Source organism: Chelmon rostratus, chromosome 12 (genome assembly GCF_017976325.1).
Source record: "Chelmon rostratus isolate fCheRos1 chromosome 12, fCheRos1.pri, whole genome shotgun sequence".
Classification (NCBI taxonomy): Eukaryota; Metazoa; Chordata; class Actinopteri; order Chaetodontiformes; family Chaetodontidae; genus Chelmon; species Chelmon rostratus.
The window spans coordinates 3,565,206-3,583,182 of record NC_055669.1 but is presented as its reverse complement, the minus strand read 5'-3'; the positions used below and the strand labels follow the sequence as shown (position 1 = coordinate 3,583,182).

The following is a 17,977-nucleotide window of genomic DNA, read 5'->3' as shown; positions in this document are numbered from 1 at the left end:
TGCCAATATAACCAAAATGAACATATTTTATATATGTTATATGTATTACATTTTATAGATATGTATAATTCCATAATTTTCCTTATTGGTCCTTTCTGCATGTTACTGTTTTCCATAATGGTCAAGCAAATTCTAAAAAACACAAACTCCAAAAAATAATGATTAGATAAAAATTAAAGGAAGCAAAAACTGAAAAGGCACATGCATTATGTATCTGTCATCACATTACATTCTAATATTCTAATTCTTTATATTTTTGCATTTGCAAAAGATACAACATTAAATCATAAATGAGCTGGGGATTTAGAAAGAAATAAGTAGGCATTATAAGAACCTCAGCAAAAACAAAAAAGCAAAAGAAATCAAAAGGAAATATAAATGTGGAAATGTAAACTTCTGGTATTATAGTTTAAAGACAAAGGAAGACGCAGAAAATGTCTGGGGAGATATTTTAGAGAAGTATGTCATGTGTGGGTCTCAATTACCCAGAGGGCTTAAGTGGAGTCGCATTGAGGCATTGGTGACATATTGTGTTTAGTTATCATAGAATGTACTTTGCGGTAACATAAACACCCGTCAGATACCGAGTGGGTCGGTCTAAATAAAGAACATTCATCTGTGCGATTAACTAGGCGACAAGTGTGAGGCGCACAGACAGAGGTCTGCCACAGGTGACATGCTTGAGATTCACTGAAAGGCAGTAATGATGACACACAATAGAGGGCTGTGCCAGCATGACATGCGCCAATGTGATGCCAAGGTCACTGTCACTGTAGAAGCCTTCTCCCATCGTCAGACAGCAGCTTGCGAAAGCTCGCCCCTCAGTTACAGTCCTGTTGACGTGGCATTGTGTCTTTGAGGACAAAGATAACTGTGTGAAATTCCTGCTGAGAACCCTGCACTGATTGAGGAGAGCAGCCACACAGGCTTTCAGGATCCTGCCTTCGCCTGCGTCTAGGATCAGTTGTAGCAGATGAAAAGCCTTACACTGAGCGCTATCTCACATAAATATACTGAGAGTGACGGGTACATCCCGCAGCCATCAAGTTTTAATGGTCTATTTAAAATGCCACTCCTGCGTGGAGTCTAAGCTGAGCTGCTTCAGCTCTATAGCTCCAGTCCATCAACAGATGGTGCACCTACCAACTGCTCACCTTTTGGTGCTGTTCATCAACTTACTGATTTATACTCCTACATAAATTTGTTTATTTAAATGTTGTTGACCTAACCCACTATTAGATAACACTTAATACTTTATGACTTATAAAACTTACGTAACTGATACAACATGCATTATAAACAGCACACTGTATGTGTGGCAACTATAATGCAGAGGCAGTCACTAGCACCAGTAATCACAGCCCCTCGAAAGGTGAAGAGATAAAAGGAGGGTCAATAGCTGCTGACAAGTGCCGAGATTATTTCCATTCTGATAACTTCCCCGGCCCTGTTACTGACAACTGGCATCAGGGTGCCAAATGGAAGTGAGAGATTCCATGCCCCTGCTAAAGACCAAGTGCAGATAACACTGACCTCACAGGTCAAACATCTATTCGTTAAAGGAAACGTGATTTAAATGCTTTGTTTATGTCCTAACAAATAAACATTTAATTAAATACAAACTGGGGAAGGATATTTAGATGGAGCATATAGCTACGCACATATCGCTTGGCTTTGGTCCCAGAGGATATCCTCAGAACAGGCAGCTACTCGGTGTATCAGTAACCAGTCTGGCTTTCTTTTAAGTTTGCCATTTATAGCTACTTTGTTGTTTTGTTGTCTCTGCTTTACTCCACCTTGTACTATAAATCACTTACAAAAGTGCTGTATAAATAAAGTGTATTATTATTATTATTGTTTTAATTGCTAAATTGTTGATACAGTATGTTATTTTCCTAAAAGTATTATGATTGTAAGACTGAAGTTTCAAAGTATGCGTCTAGTCCTTACAAATAAGGATTTTGTTTGATCCCAGTTAAATTTGTAAGCGGTACATTTTCAATATTTAGCCTTTTCTGCACGTCTTGTCTTTGGCGCTAAGTGGTCATCACTGCCTCTGTATTAAATATGACCTTGAAGGATTACATCATCTGCCTATAGGTTTTATGCTGATGAGGTTTGACTTTATGTATGTGGTTCCCCTATTTGTGGAAATTATTGCTCTTCATGGCAAGTAACCAATTAAATTTTTTCCATGCAGCCACTTTGCTGGTGCTGGAAGAGTAAATGACTTTCTGTGCAGCAGAGAAATTTCACCTGGAGAGACCTAGGTCAGAACTATGTGAAACCTTTTATACCTTGGCTAACAAAGTCACCATTGTGTTAGACCAGTCAGTGACAGTAGCAAGCAGTGTTTTGTTTAAAAACTATATAGCAGTGTCAGAGGCGGTTGCTTTTGACTCCCACAATAGGACCATAAGCATCATATACCGTGATAAAGGTGGTCTAATTATAGAGGCAGTGACTTGCTCCATCTTTGGTCTGTCCTCTTATTCATTCGAGCATAGGCTCAGATATCCTGTTAATCATGCTGATAATCCTCAACACATTCTGTGCTGTCTGTGATACACCTCTTTAGCCAGAGGTGTGAATGTACTTTCATTAGCTAATAGATACCTGCTTGTCCACTCAGGAGTTAAGGACATGGCATGTAATAAGAGAGGAGACAGGACTCCCTGAATTTCACACAAAGGGAGTCTGGGGCCTCCCTCTCCGCCCTCCTCCTGCCCCAAATCATTATTTCTAGCAGCAGCAACAGTGACTGAGACCTGACAACAGCACCAAGGCAAAGTTCAGACAGACAGGTGAGGATAGCACTCTTTGTTCAAGTTATAAAAGATAGATATAAAAATTTCTCTCCATGTCTCTACAGCACTGCAAACTACTTTTCAATACTACTCAATTAAGATATTGTGAGAATATATAAAGGGGCTTTGTGTAAATATCCAGCTCAGTTTAGCATGCCTAATTATACATGTGCATGTAGGACAGACTTATCAGTGTAACTTGTTGGTTTTCTGTTGATTTATTGCTCCATGTGAACTAGATGTTTGTTTACTGATTCTTTGAAATCCTCCCTAGCCATTTGGAAGAACAGGCAGACTTGAACAGGGATTTAGTGAGCAGCTGCAAGTGATCATGCATGGTATTACGGTAGGCCTGAGTATGAGCATTGGTTTATTGTTGACCTTGAGGCCCAGGCTCTTGGGCTTTCTTGAACTCTATTTTAAGAACAAGAGATTTGTTGTATTTCTATTTTAGAAATCACCTCACCTCAACTTTCCAGTTTTTCAGCCCTATGCCACCACACTTTACTGGTCCCCAGAGTTTTCCAGCTTAGGTCTAACTCTGCTCCTCCTGACTTCTCATCACCATACTGATACCTGAATTCGATCATAGATTACCTCACAACATTTCAATCAATATCACTTCACTTATGTTTTGAGCAATTTTATCAGTTACCTAAGTTTTAATTCAATTTATAGATGCACCTGAATATGTATGTAGATTTATTTATTTCCCCACATATTCAAATGTTTCTAATTGAAAATACTCAGCACTATAGGTTCTTTGTTGCTAATGGCCAGCCAATATGATATACGAAAGTTACATTAAAAATAACATTTCCTGTACAGTGTTCCATAAACCCACTCATTCAACATTCAACAAAATAAATAAATGAAATTGAAGAATACAGTGTTGTGCAACAGCTTGATCAGATTTTATTAAGCACTACAGGTTGTGAATAGTGATAGTTGAGGGGATCTATGGGACACAGCAGGCAAAAGGATTTCTGCAGGCTCCAAAGCTTCACTCCTCATCAAACCCTTTCTGTTGCAGCCGGTGAAGTTGGAAAGAAAGAAAAAGAGAAACAGCTTTTAACTCTTAAGATTAGTGTTCCTTTAGTGCCACAAAGCAATGTATTCATGAGCAGACTAATATAAACTGCAACCCTGCTATTGACCTATCTTGTATTTGTACTAATACTTGTAGAGCAGAGCAGTATTTAAGTTAAATGCAGCCAACAGAGGGCAGCATGTGTTAGATGCTGTGAACCTGCTACAGAGTGCATGCTTCAAACCTTGGAGCCCATTTCACGGCTCTTGACGCGCAGCTTGTTGACCTGAGACTCAGCGATGTCAGCACGCTCTTCAGCCTCGTCCAGCTCGTGCTGCAGCTTGCGGAACTTGCCAAGATGAACATTGGCATGTTCCTCCTTTTTAGGTAAAATGAAATAAATGTACTTACACAGTGACAGAAGAAGAAGCCAAATGAAGACCTCACTTCATACTTTTCCACACTTACAGCTTCCTCAGCAGATCTCTTGTAGGCTTTAACTTTCAGCTGCAGCTTATCTACCAGATCTTGGAGTCTGGCAATGTTCTTGCGGTCCTCCTCAGTCTGAGGAAATAGAGGCAAGGTTACACGTTTGCCTTTAAAAGAACTTTAACCATGCATACAGATTATTGAACCAAGCTTCGACAAACCTGATAGGTAAGTTCCTTGATACGTCGCTCATATTTACGGACACCCTTCACAGCTTCACTGCTTTTCTTTTGCTCCATTTCCACCTCATTTTCCAGTTCCCTCACCTGGTCAGGGACAATATTTTTTAGATAACTTTCAAAATAGCTTATTCAACATCAGTGCTGGTAAAAACAAGACAAATCACAAATGTAAAATAAATACTGACCCTGGCCTCGAGCTTCTGCAGCTGCTTCTTGCCTCCCTTCATGGCGATCTGTTCAGCTTCATCCAGACGGTGCTGCAGATCTTTGATGGTTTGCTCCATGTTCTTCTTCATGCGCTCCAGGTGAGCGCTGGTGTCCTGCTCTTTCTTCAGCTCCTCTGCCATCATGGCAGCATCAGTAATGGCCTTCTTGGCCTTTTCCTCTGCGTTTCTGCACTCCTGCACTGCGTCCTCCACTTCAGTCTGAAGCTGGGATGTATCAGCCTCCAGCTTCTTCTTTTGGTTTATCAGGCTGGTGTTCTTTCATGATAAAATTAAGGCAATTACATCATACAGTGTAGTATAGAGAAACATTTTTTAAAAATAGAAAAGAATAGAAGATATTATCTGCATGTGTGTATATACCTGAGAGTGCAGCAGCTGCACCCTCTCACTAACATCCATCAGCTCTTGCTCAGCAAGTTTGCGACCTCTCTCAGTTTGCTCCAGAGCAGCCCTGAGCTCCTCCACTTCAGCCTGAAGCAGGTTGTTGCGTCTCTCAACAATGGCAATGTTTTCCTTCAAATCATCATTGGCTCGCAGAGAGTCATCAAGCTGGAGCTGAGCATCCTGGAAAAAATTTCAAAACCTCTGGTTACAAAGATACCACAGTAATGATGCTAGCAAAATTGAAAGGCAAAGTCCCCTTTTTTACCTTCAAATGTGCATGAATGGATTTAAGTTGTTTCTGGGCCTCAGCTGCCTGCCTGTTGGCCTGGCTCAGCTGGATCTCCATCTCATTGAGGTCTCCTTCCATCTTCTTCTTCAAACGGAGGGCCTCATTCCTGCTGCGAGTCTCAGCCTCAAGAGAGCTCTGCAGGGTGTCAATCATCCTCTGCAGGTTCCTCTTGCACTGCTCCATCTCCTCATCTTTCTCAGCAAGTTTACGCTCCAATTCTGCCTTAATCTGAGTCAACTCAAGCTGAGCTCTCAGAATCTTACCCTCTTCATGCTCAAGAGAACCCTAAGATAGACATCAGGATTGTCAAACCATATACAATATATTTCCAACTACCGTTCCCATATGTGACAAACTGAGGATGTAAGGTTTTACCTCTGCTTCTTCAAGGGCAGACTGAATCTCACTCTTTTCCTGCTCCAGCTGTTTACGGACTTTCTCCAACTCATGGATAGTTTTTCCTCCCTCGCCAAGTTGCTCAGTGAGGTCAGAAATCTCCTCTGTGTATGAAAGTAGTTGTATTTAATTGTTGTTTTTTTTGGCACCTTCAATGTAAATGTATTTCCTGCCAAATCATTTGCTGAAGTATTACCCTGAAGATTCTTGTTCTCTCGCTTCAAGGTCTCCAGATGGTCTAGAGATTCTTCGTAGGAGTTTTTCAGTTTGAAGAGCTCAGTGCTCAGAGACCTGGCTTCCTTCTGAGAGCTCTCCAGCTCACATTGACACTCCTCATATTTCTGTTTCCACTCAGATAGGACCTAGATATTGAGATACAAGTTGTAAGATTTTTTGCTTAAACCAGCACATTGTACAGTTAGTTAGTGTTCTGCAAGTGTGCATTATTTAAGGACACATTGGTGTCCCAGGTTGTACATAAAAATGCTGTTTCAATTTTTTACTATTTTTAACCACAAAAAACTAATAAATAAAAATGATTTAATAATAAAACAGGATTTAATTAATTCCAATGCTTGTAGGTTTTTTTGATGGTAAGAAGATGCAGATACTTTGTCAAAGTTTCTTTGCTTCTTGTCCAGAGCAGCAGCAGCAGCATTAGACCTCTCCACATCCACCATGAGATCTTCAATCTCATTCTGCAGCCTGTGTTTGGTCTTCTCCAGAGAGGAACATTTAGCATTCACTGCTTCAACAGCCTCTTCAGCCTCCTGCAGACGCTGAGCCAGCTTCTTCCTGGAAATGAAAAACAAGTTTTATCCACTGGTGCTTCATTCTAGTACAGTTTAAGGTGGTAGAGATGGTCCGAAACTGATGCAATGTAGTGCACTGTTGCAATTCAGATATATAAAACAAAGCATATTGGGGCAAGCTCCCTGAGCCCTTTCCAGATATATATAATTTTCAACTAAATTTTCCAGAACTGCCATCTCCACCTGCCCTCAGACTTTTCTAGCAATCCTGGTCACCTGACTCCCACATCAACCTGCTCATCTATTCAGATTCCCAAATTACCCTCAGCTGATGATGCACATGCCTCTCATTATTTAACCAGTCCTTCAGTGTACATAACCAGCTCACCAGCCAGCTATACCTGTTCCTGTTCCTTTCTCTCAATATCTGCTACCTGTGTTTTGATCTACGACCTGTTTATGACCTGCCTGCCCCGCCCCTCAGGATTTATGGTAGATCCTAATGCAGTTATCCCAAGTGGCTACTTCCTGTGTTTACTTTCAGACAGACAAGCATTTTAAGTAATGTTTGTAGAAATAATGTATTTGAAAAGCTGTGGATGTTCATGCAGCTTTCCCTTATATATATTGTTTTACACCAGTCATCTCCACTCATTTCTCGGCAAATTAATCGGAAACACACCTGGGGCCTGTAATACAGAGCAAGTGTAACATGTGCAGGACATCTTTTTTGTCATCTGCCTTCAAGTGTAAAAATCGCCATCATGTGACGCAGTCACACAACGGTGGTTATTAACTCGATAAGTCAACCCAGGTTTTCCAAATCTAGCCATGAGCAAGATCTGTTGTGTTTCATTAAATTAATGTTTTACTTACTATTCATATGGTGTTAATGGCAATTTTAGCCTTATTCTTTGGGTCTCTGAACATTCTTGCCCTCTTATGAGACAATCCACACACCAAGCTCCACAGGATTTTCTATTAAAGTCTGCTTCGGAGCAGATTAAGTACATAGCATGACATAGCTTGGTGATATAACCTGGTAAAAGGCAAACCACCCCTGGTTAAACCTGAAGTTATTTCACTATTCACAAATTCTGCTTTGTAGCACAGACATCAGGTGAACACTTATCCAAATAAATATACCTCAAGTTTTCCTCAAGTGTACTTCTCTTGAACATTTGAGATTTATGTTCTTGAATACTGGACTCACTTGGCCTCCTCCAGCTCCTCAGTTCTCTGGATGGCATCAGTTTCGTACTTAGTCCTCCACTGAGCCACCTCAGAGTTGGCCTTGGACATGCCGCGCTGCAGTTCAGCCTTCGCCTCCTGCTCCTCCTCATACTGCTCCCTGAGCAGGTCGCAGTCATGGCGAGCAGACTGCACTGCATGGGCTAATGCATTCTTGGCCTGTATTAATATTGATAATACATGTATTTCTCTTGGACATCAGCATCTATGTTTGGGATGCAAAGATAAGATAATACATTTTGCCATCTTCATACCTTTATTTCCTCTTCTAGTTGTCTTTTTAGATCCTCAAGCTGTTGATTGTAGGAATTCTTTCCTCTGGTCAGTTGAGAAATAAGTGATTCTTTCTCCTCCATCTGTCTTGAGAGCTCATCTAGAGAGGCCAAGTTAGGTTAGGTTGTAGAATTGCATTGCTCTAGATTGAAGAAGTTTGTTATTTCAGGTGAAACGAGTATAACACTGACCATTCTCAGCTTGAAGCTTGGCTTTCTGGGTGGTGAAGTCATGGAGGGATCTCTGATATTCATCACACTTGGTCCTGTATTCATTCATTTGATCCTCAAAAGTTCTGCAGGTCTTCTCCAATGTAGTCTTAAAAGAGATATACCATAGTTCACAGGCTTTAATTATTGCTGTGCTAATTCTAATATTAGTATTATGTAGTATTAAGTAATATTTAAAGCAAGCACTAAATATGTCCCTCTGTCTTGACATTTATTCACTATTTTGCACTCACAATTCCAACTCAGACGGACAGAAGACTTTATGTTAAATTTAGCTCGTCTCATCCACCTAGCCTAATAAGAACCATAAAAGTAAGTTGAGGTGTTTGTGGGTATGGTTCAGGTGCTAAGCTGTCATCATTCAAATAACTACCAAATTGGCAGCTATTTCCACCAGTGTGGAAATTTGCCCTTAGCATCTTCATGCTTATGTACCTTAGACTTAACTACTTGTTCCATGCTTGAAACCACATCATCCAGCTCCAGTCTGAGCTCACTCTTCTCCTTCTCCAGTTTCTGCTTGACTCTCTGCAGGTTGTCAATCTGCTCTCCCAGGTCAGCAACACTGTCAGCTTGTTTCTTCCTCAGTGTGGCAGTGGTGGCTTCATGCTGCAGAGTGGCCTCTTCAAGGTCTCTGCGGAGTTTCTGGAACTCAGCCTCCCTCTTCTTGTTCATCTCAATCTGGGCAGCTGTTGCTCCGCCAGCCTCCTCCAGCCTCTCACTAATCTCCTCCAACTCTCTGGACAAGTCTGCTCTCTGCTTCTCCACCTTGGCTCGAGCAGCTCGCTCTGCTTCAAGCTCTTCCTCCAGCTCCTCTACACGAGCCTAGTTTTCGGAACAACATGTTCAGATGTAGCAATACTTTGGGAAAATGTATAAATTTAATTAAAACCCACTAGTGCACATTTTTACCTGCAGCTCTTTCAGTTTCTTCTGGAGTTGAATGATTATCGTCTGTTCATCTTCAATTTTGCTGTTCAGCTGGCTGATCTCAAAGTCTTTCCTGCAGGATTTTGTTTTGGCAAATTAAAATTATGTTCATGTAATTAAAGGATCATACTGAATTAACAATATCATGATGAATATGTACTTTTTCAGGCGCTCCTCCAGCTGTTGCTTGTCATTTTCTAAATCCATTACAGTCTCCTGGGTCAACTTTAAGTCCCCCTCCAGCTTTCTCTTAGCTCTCTCAAGGTCCATCCGAACCTTCTTCTCTTGTTCAAGAGATCCTTCGAGCTTAATGCAAATAAATTTGATTACAACATTTGTGAAATGTTTGATTATTAATACTCACAATATCATCTAAATAGTAATATTTTGAAATGGATTCTTACATCATCCACTTGCTGCTCCAGCTTAGCCTTGGCCTTGGTCAGAGTGTTGACTTTGTCTTCTTCACTCTGCAGATCATCCAGTGTTTGCTGATGAGCTTCCTGTAAGGCTTTCTTTTCCTTGGTCAGCTTGGCGATGATTTCATCCAGAGCAGCCATCTCCTCGACCAGGTTCTTCACCTGTGAACCATGAAAATATGAATTGCTAGACGCTTTAATAAGTTGCTGATCTGTGTTGAAGCAAATGGTTAAGTTAGATGCCATACCTTGTTCTCAGTGGCATGCTTCTCTTTCTCCACTTTAGCCAGAGTCAACTCTAAGTCATCAATGTCTTTCTTCAGCTCAGAACACTCATCCTCCAGCTTCCTCTTCTTAGCAGTTAGTTCAGCATTCATCTCCTCCTCATCCTCCAGCCTTTCTGTCAGCTCTTTGGCTTTTGCCTCCAGTTGAATTTTGTTTTTGATCAGCCCCTCACATCTTTCCTCAGCATCACAGAGATTGTCTTGCTCCTGCCACACATTTCATCTCATTAGCACATTCCTTAATGACATGTTCAAAGTAAAATATCAGTATCCTGCCATTCTCACCGCTTGAACTTGGAGCTGCAGGTCATTCTTCTCTTGGAGAAGAATGACCATTTTCTCCTCTAGTTCCTTTCTACGAGCTTCAGATTTTGCGTAAGCCTCTTTCAGCTTCAGGAATTCTTCCTTCATGTTGGCCATCTCCTTTTCTGCCTCTGCAGATCTCAACAGAGGTTTGATCTTGAAGAACAGCTTCATCCAGGGCCAATTCTTGACCCCCATGAATGAACGGACATTCCATTGGATCACTAATAATGCATCCCTAAAATATTTTTAAAAGAAAATAAAAGGCTTTCATTAAATATACAAACTGAAAACCATCTTTAGTGACCAATATCAGCTGCACACAAAAGATACCTGCGCTCCACCATCTTTTGATACTCAATACGGGACAAAAGACCACGAGATCTGGCTTGGATAGCAGTGATGATTTTGGAGAGACGCTCGTCTCTCATCTCCTCCAGCAGACCCAACAGTCCAGCCTTGAAGAACACCTAACAACAACATTGGGTATTTTATTTTTTTTTTCAATCTTTTTCATCTCCTACTAGAATGTTTTATTTTTCCTACTATCAGAACAACTGATACAGCGATGATACCTTGGTGTGTCCAAACTTGTACTGGTTGTGATCAATATCCAGAGACCCAAGAAGTTTCTCAGCTCCCTTCCTGCTATCAATGAACTGACCCTCAGGGATGGCAGCAGGATTCAGGATACGATATCTGAGAGACAAAATATGTTTTTGTGTGTGTGTGTCTATATATATATAACAATAATAGAATAACAATCTGGAATCACACAATTTCTGACATGAATAATACCTCTGTTTGAAATCTCCATAGAGGATCCTGTTAGGGAAGCCCTTTCTGCAGATCCTGATGCCTTCCAGCACACCGTTACAGCGCAGCTGGTGCATCACCAGAGGATTCTCCATGGCCCCAGGAGTCTTGGTCTCATTGGGGATGATGCAGCGTACAAAGTGGGGGTGAGTAGACCTTAAGTTGGTCATCAGCTTGTTCAGGTTTTCCTTTTGATAGAGTGAAGCATATATCTATAAATACTTGCTTTTAAGGTATTCAGCATCATATGAAATTGCATATTTTAGGGTAAAAACACAATACAGTCATATACAATACCCTATGAAGAGCAGACACAGTCTGAAAAGATGATCCCTTCTTTTTCTTCTCTTTTTTGCCTTCACTAGCTTCGGCCATAGCTGTTCAGACAAAATGTATAAACTTAGAGCCAGACAAAAAAACATTGTAATGTGGATTCAAAAAGATATTCATACCAAGATACCTGAATCTGCTCCAGCATAATTTGCAAAGAGGACAGATAACAGCTTGAGATTAGACTTCTGGTAGAGTCCTACAACGGTCTCATTCAGAGGATCCTTGTTCTTCACCAGCCAGTTGATGATGTTATAATCAACAGTTCCAGCGTAGTGCATCAGGGCAAAATGGGCCTCTGGTTTTCCTTTGACAACTCTGGGCTTCTGGAAATTGGCAGATTTCCCCAGATGGTTGTCATAGAGCTTAGCTTTAAAGGTGGTGTCACTGGCTTTGGGGAACATGCACTCCTCTTCAAGGATGGACATGATACCCATGGGCTGAGGGGACATAATATAAGTTATTTAAAAAAAGACCATATTATTATTCATTTTTATTCATGAACATGTCAATAACTCACCTTTTCAATCAGGTCAATACAGGCCTGCAAGTCCATACCAAAATCAATGAAAGTCCACTCAATGCCCTCTTTTTTGTACTCTTCTTGCTCCAGCACAAACATGTGGTGGTTGAAAAACTGTTGCAGTTTTTCATTGGTGAAGTTGATGCACAGCTGCTCAAAGGTGTTGAACTGCAAAGAGAAAAATGTGAGATTGTCCATCCAATTTGTGTTGAAAGGGTTGTTTTTTTGTGTGCTAATAACATCACTTACATCAAAGATCTCAAATCCTGCGATGTCCAGTACGCCAATAAAGTACTGGCGTGGTTGCTTGGTCTCCAGTGACTGGTTGATTCTCATTACCATCCACAGGAACATCTTTTCATAAACAGCCTTGGATAGAGCTCCAACGGCATAGTTCACCTGTGGAACACGCAAAATATTTTGTACCAAATGAAGGCCATAGAAATGAAGACAAACTGAATTTTTCAGCCTCTGCAGAATTAGCCATATAGAAAACATAACATGTTAATGTATTGAGTATAGAACCTTTGTATGTACCAGATATTTAAGTTGACTTTTTTTGTTTCTTACCTGAGCAACATTTTGTCCCTTGGTGACCCACTCATTTCCTACTTTGACTCTTGGGTGACAGAGACCTTTGATGAGGTCAGCAGAGTTCAGGCCCATCAGGTATGCTGCTTTGTCAGCATCTGAAGAAGGAAAGTGAAAACAGTGAAACTGCCTACTTTGACCAGTGTCGCTCTTTGTTGGTTCTGAGCCAAGCTGACAAGCAGAGCTTCTCTAACCTTCAGTGCCATCAGCCTCTGCCTGCTCCTCTCGCTGTTTCTGCTTGAACTTCATGTTGCCATAGTGCATAATGGCTCCAGTCAGCTTGTACACAGAGTTCTTTTCCTCTTGAGTAAAGCCCAACACATCAAAGGCATTCTGTGGAGGAGCACATGATGACTTTGTGGGCATTCATACATCCAGTATAGATACAGGACTGCAGTGCTAATCGGTCTTGCCAGCTTAGGCACCATTGTTGTATTAAGACAGTTTCAACAGCACATACTGCAGAAAAGCTTGTTTTTTCACAAGAAATGAACAAGCTCCTCGTGCGTAGTTCAGCAACTACATCTGAACTAAACTGTGGAGGAGAGTATGTACATTTGTTGCTCAACAAAACACGCACAATGAACTTCATTAGAAGCCAGAAACTGCCGCCTATTCGTCTATGACGAAAGCCTGCATTCAGACTGACTCCAAGCCTGCATGCAGCCCTCTCATTCATTTGAATGGAGCAAGTATGTTGACACAGCAGAGGTGCTAACACAGAAGGCTGCAAGGCTGTTGCTAACATTTACTGCATGCTGACAAGATGCTGCAATGGCCAATCATATACATGCAAGCACACATTCCTGGTAGAATACCTGAATACTTTATTTCTACTGTTTACCTTGCTTCGACATGACGAAAGATAAAATAGTTATATAGCCATGACAACTTTACAAAATAAAATCCTGTCTCGTAGTATTATAAACCATTGTTCAGTGTTTTGGTGGCTGATAACTTTTTAAACTCATTCATCTGTCACTCCAACTGGACTTCTTGAATTGTATTTCATTGTCTCACCAGTCCTTTGAACAACACAGCCCCCTGCCTTGTTTTTCAGTCTCAATCCTGTAAAACTCGTATTTAGTGATTATTATTAAAGTTTAATGTAAAATTGTAAAAAGAGGAATGAGTGAGAGCCTGACATCTGTTGCCATCAGCTCATCTGCATCATCAATGGAGGCCACTTGGGTTTCCCCCTGAGAGATGAAGGCGTAGTCATAGGGATTATTTGTGATCAACAGCATCTCTGGAGGAACAAAGACAGGTTGAAACAAGGTCAGACAGATGGACGCATAACTGCAATAAAAATCCAATGACAGCCATGCTTTTTGTTTTGTTTTGAATGTTTTCTGTGGTGGCCAGCCACCACTGAACCACATCCATGTACTAACCCAGGATTTCAGGCTTCTTGTTGGACAGAATCTGGTAGAAAATGTGGTAATCTCTCTCAGCCTTGAGCTGGAAGGTCACACGGGACTTCTCCAGAAGGTCTGACAGGTGACAAATACAAGAGTGAAAATATTCCCACGTAAAAATCAGTTATATTACTGCATTATAAAACATAAATTACATTTGCATTGTTAGTGTATGAACTGAAGGATAACGGTGTTTGTACTTACAGGTTTCAATATCAGCAGAGGCTAATTTTCCCCTGGCATCAAAATGAATTCGGATGAATTTACCCTGAAAGGATAAAGTTTGTATTTATGGAAAACCTTGATATCTGCTTCTGCTACTGTGTTTTCACTGGATCATTGTTTCACAATTCAGTCACAAAAAATAGACACTCACAAATCTGGAGGAGTTGTCATTCCTGATGGTCTTGGCATTACCAAAGGCCTCTAGAGCAGGGTTAGCCTGAATGATTTGATCCTCCAGGGTGCCCTGTCAAAGACAAACAGTGTGCTCAATTTATGTTTAAAGCTAACAACAATACTTTCACAGCCTCTGGTGGCATCAAGTTGTATTTTTTTAGTTTTTCAATGTTTGGAGAACTTCCGAATGTACAGCTATTGTAACACAGTAGCTGTTGAAATTGGAAATCATGAAAGGAATTAAGTTTTTTGTGAATTTGTGATTTTTAAGTTTGATTTGTGAAGATTTGCTGGCAGTGTCACTTTACACAAGTATGGTAAATCTATTCCATTTCAGTTAAAAGGTGAAAGAACTGTGGTAACACTTATCTTTTTGTTGTATACTTGTGTTATTTGTAGTTTTTGCCAGTTTAAGACTCTCTAGAATCCCTCCAACAACACACATTTGATGGAGCGTATCAGTTACCTTGTCTTTGGCATTGGGGTCTTTCTTTACGTTTCCAGCTGCAATACTTGCAAAATACTGGATGACTCGCTTTGTGTTGACAGTCTTTCCTGCACCAGATTCTCCGCTGTAATTACAAAGTCAATGATAAATACTCATATTGATGTAATGTAGAACAACATTTTATTTCAGACCATGCACTGTCATGCTTTTTGAGCATATAAGATATTACGTACGTGATCAGAATTGACTGGTTTTCACGGTCTGCAAAAACAAGTTTGCAGAGGGTACAATTTTGTTAGTATCCAGATCCAGCATTGTTATGGGTAACAAGGTTTACTAAAAACAATATCTGCCTTATTAGTTTTTACCTGCCAGCATGTACTGGTAGGCATTGTCAGAGATGGAGAAGATATGAGGAGGAGCTTCACTTCTCTTCTTTCCTCTATAGGCAACAACCACTTCTTGGTTGTAGACTGGCAGCCACTTGTAGGGGTTGACAGTCACACAGAACAGCCCAGAGTAGGTCTGCAATTCACAGATAAGTCATTGTTTTAACATCAACAATTTGCCATTGATGAAAGAAAAGATTTTATATCCTGATGAGTTCAACCTTTGGACACTGTTCTCTCAATCTTTAAGAATGGGTTGTGTACTTGTGACTTTCAGTCCATTATTTTGTTTTAGCTTAAAAAGCTAATGCCGATTGAACAATATATATTTAACCATGAGCACATTTTCCATGAGTGTCAAACTACTGCTTTATTGTATCCAGATAGATTTCAGCACCGTGCTTACTCAGCAGAGTTTGGGTATGTATTGGATTGTGGTGCAATAGAAATGAAAATAACCTCTCGTGTGTGTTAAACTGCAGCTGAATCTTGTTTAATTAGATTCAGTTTGACGTCAGTTCATGTTGTTACACTAGAAATCAAGAATTTCTTTGATTTATCCCTGAAAACACAGATCTGCTCATTTCTCCATTTATTTGGAAAAGGTGAAACTAAACCCCTGAAAATACTTTAATTTCTTTCCTGAGATCTTCCCCAATTAAGTAAAATTCAGGTTTTGTGTGCGCAGCTGCTGACATTAATGATGTGATCTCACTTCTGTTTGTCTCCCACACATCAGTTCTGAATATGGATTAAAGGGTTTTAAAGGGGTGAATCACCTCAAATTGACCAAATGGCAGAAAAACCATTGTTCCATTTTTCTCCAAGAAGATATGACATTTAAAGATATAAAAATATCAATTAACTATTATTACTTTGGCCATTAATTATCCCTTTAAATTCCATTTTAAATACCAAATAATTTATATGGCATCAAATTTGACCCAGTAATTGAACAATGGCCTGAAATCAGCTTTATCTTTTCATTCATTTGTCGTCATAACGACCATTTATTGCTTTATTTTTACCAAACGCAGGCGTGAAAATGCACACGGCCTGCAGCACACTCCCGACTCTTCATCAGTCCACTGAAATGTTTTAGCTACACTTTGCTGTATTGGATTGTAGGCTACTCACATAGATCATCCATGCTGCATAACGCTCTTTGAGGTTAAACAGCACAGCGGGCTCATGGAGGAAGGTCAACATAGCCATGTCCTCGATCTTGTCAAACTTTGGAGGATTCTGTTGCAGAATCTGGGAGTCTTTGACAGTCACGGTCTGAGGAAAACAAATGCAGTTTTTGGATTGATATGTAAAGGTTCAATGACTTTCACCTGGAAATGTTACTTTTATGACTGTGCTACCCTATTATCCTCAGCATTGCTCATGTAACATGGCATACAAAGCATGCCACACACTGTTATTGCCAGGTGGCAGCAATGGCTCGTCTCATCACTCAGCCGGACAGTGTAGTGACTGGAGACACTGTAACTGCAGTAGTATTCAGGCTCCCATTTAAACTTCTATCTACATTCACTCGAGGACAGACATTTTAAATCACACGTACAAAGATTTACACCGAGATTAACACGTGCTCGCAGACAAGGACTCCCACATAGACTCTCGCTCAAACTCACATCTAATGTGTTTCCTGTGCTGCTTTAACTGACCCTGGTGACTGACTGGTTTCAAATGTACTGAAGAATGAAGGGGAGTTTCTGGATTTGATAGCGCTTATTCTTTGGCATGCTAGGTAGGTTATGATATAACTTGTATCTCTACCAGTTTACAAACTCTGTGCTCAGCCTGCCTTGTACTTATGGTTAGCCACATGGTGTTTCCATTTGTTTTGTACATGCTGATATGTTAAGTTTAGGCTGAATGTCTGACTGGTATAATGTAACCACTGACCTTCCCATGCTGTGTCTCTACAGTGACCTTGTCTCCATCTCGGCTGGTGATGGTTGCCTTCACAAACTCTTCCACTGTGTCCGGGACAAAGCATTCCTTCTTTATGTCAAAGGGACGTGTAGACGCCTCCATACGATCCCTGTCCGACTTCCTCAAGTACGGGGCAGCTGCCCCAAACACAGCCATCTCTGCATCCCCCATGGCTGCACAAATGTATATACAGGTAATAGTGATTGACAAAGGCTTCACTCTGTCTCTATCTCATACTTCACCCAAATATCTGTATCGTGATACCTCAAGGAATTCTTAAAATTCTTTCCATAGCATTTTGATTTGAGCTATTTACAAAACCATCTTTGTCTTCTACATATTACATCAATCTTTACCTCTATGATAGTCATTGCTACGAAAGCATTAGTAAAGGAGAATTTACCGGTGGGTTCAACTCAGATGACAAGTGAGCTCAGACTTCAGAGTATAATTCAATGATCCACCTGAAGCGGGCAGAGAAAACTGTAAGTAGGATGTTTTAAGGTTATTGTAAAAAGTCTCAATTACAGTTGCATACTCACATCATTTATGGAAATAACACGTGTCTTGTTTTTCTTACTAGTATTTTGAATAATTAGTCTCACATAGTTATTGCATATATATTATATATCTAACAAAGGTGTTTTAATTTGGAATAGCACACAACTTGTTAAGCATGTACAATATGTCACTCCTGTGTTAGCTATGTTTCAGATTTTAAAAAGCCTTAACATCACCTCTATTTTGTTAAGAAGATCATGGTTAAATATATTTACCCTGAGATTAGACAATGGAAAAATACAGTGTAAAAAACAGCATGAATACAAAATACAACCAGTTGTGCAGACTTACAGAGGCCAGGTGAAGCAGCTG

General features: G+C 40.4%; 1 protein-coding gene across 1 annotated transcript; it reads right to left on the bottom strand.

Annotated features, from left to right (window-relative positions):
• Positions 1 to 3,700: 3,700 nt before the first annotated feature.
• Positions 3,701 to 17,977, bottom strand: LOC121614454 (myosin-7). Its single transcript, XM_041948320.1, has 39 exons — positions 17,957 to 17,977; positions 17,508 to 17,568; positions 17,075 to 17,277; positions 16,298 to 16,441; positions 15,140 to 15,296; positions 15,005 to 15,032; positions 14,790 to 14,895; positions 14,301 to 14,393; positions 14,129 to 14,192; positions 13,901 to 13,999; positions 13,652 to 13,755; positions 12,701 to 12,839; positions 12,486 to 12,604; positions 12,165 to 12,314; positions 11,913 to 12,083; positions 11,523 to 11,832; positions 11,360 to 11,439; positions 11,045 to 11,250; positions 10,822 to 10,945; positions 10,580 to 10,716; positions 10,229 to 10,484; positions 9,908 to 10,150; positions 9,645 to 9,821; positions 9,401 to 9,546; positions 9,223 to 9,313; positions 8,746 to 9,135; positions 8,272 to 8,398; positions 8,062 to 8,180; positions 7,770 to 7,966; positions 6,416 to 6,599; positions 6,001 to 6,166; positions 5,784 to 5,908; positions 5,385 to 5,693; positions 5,096 to 5,299; positions 4,694 to 4,990; positions 4,488 to 4,592; positions 4,306 to 4,401; positions 4,082 to 4,216; positions 3,701 to 3,831 (listed from the first exon to the last, which is right to left on the bottom strand). Exons 3-39 carry the CDS (start codon positions 17,273 to 17,275, stop codon positions 3,811 to 3,813), a joined length of 5,820 nt encoding a protein of 1,939 aa, XP_041804254.1. The 5' UTR covers positions 17,276 to 17,277; positions 17,508 to 17,568; positions 17,957 to 17,977; the 3' UTR covers positions 3,701 to 3,810.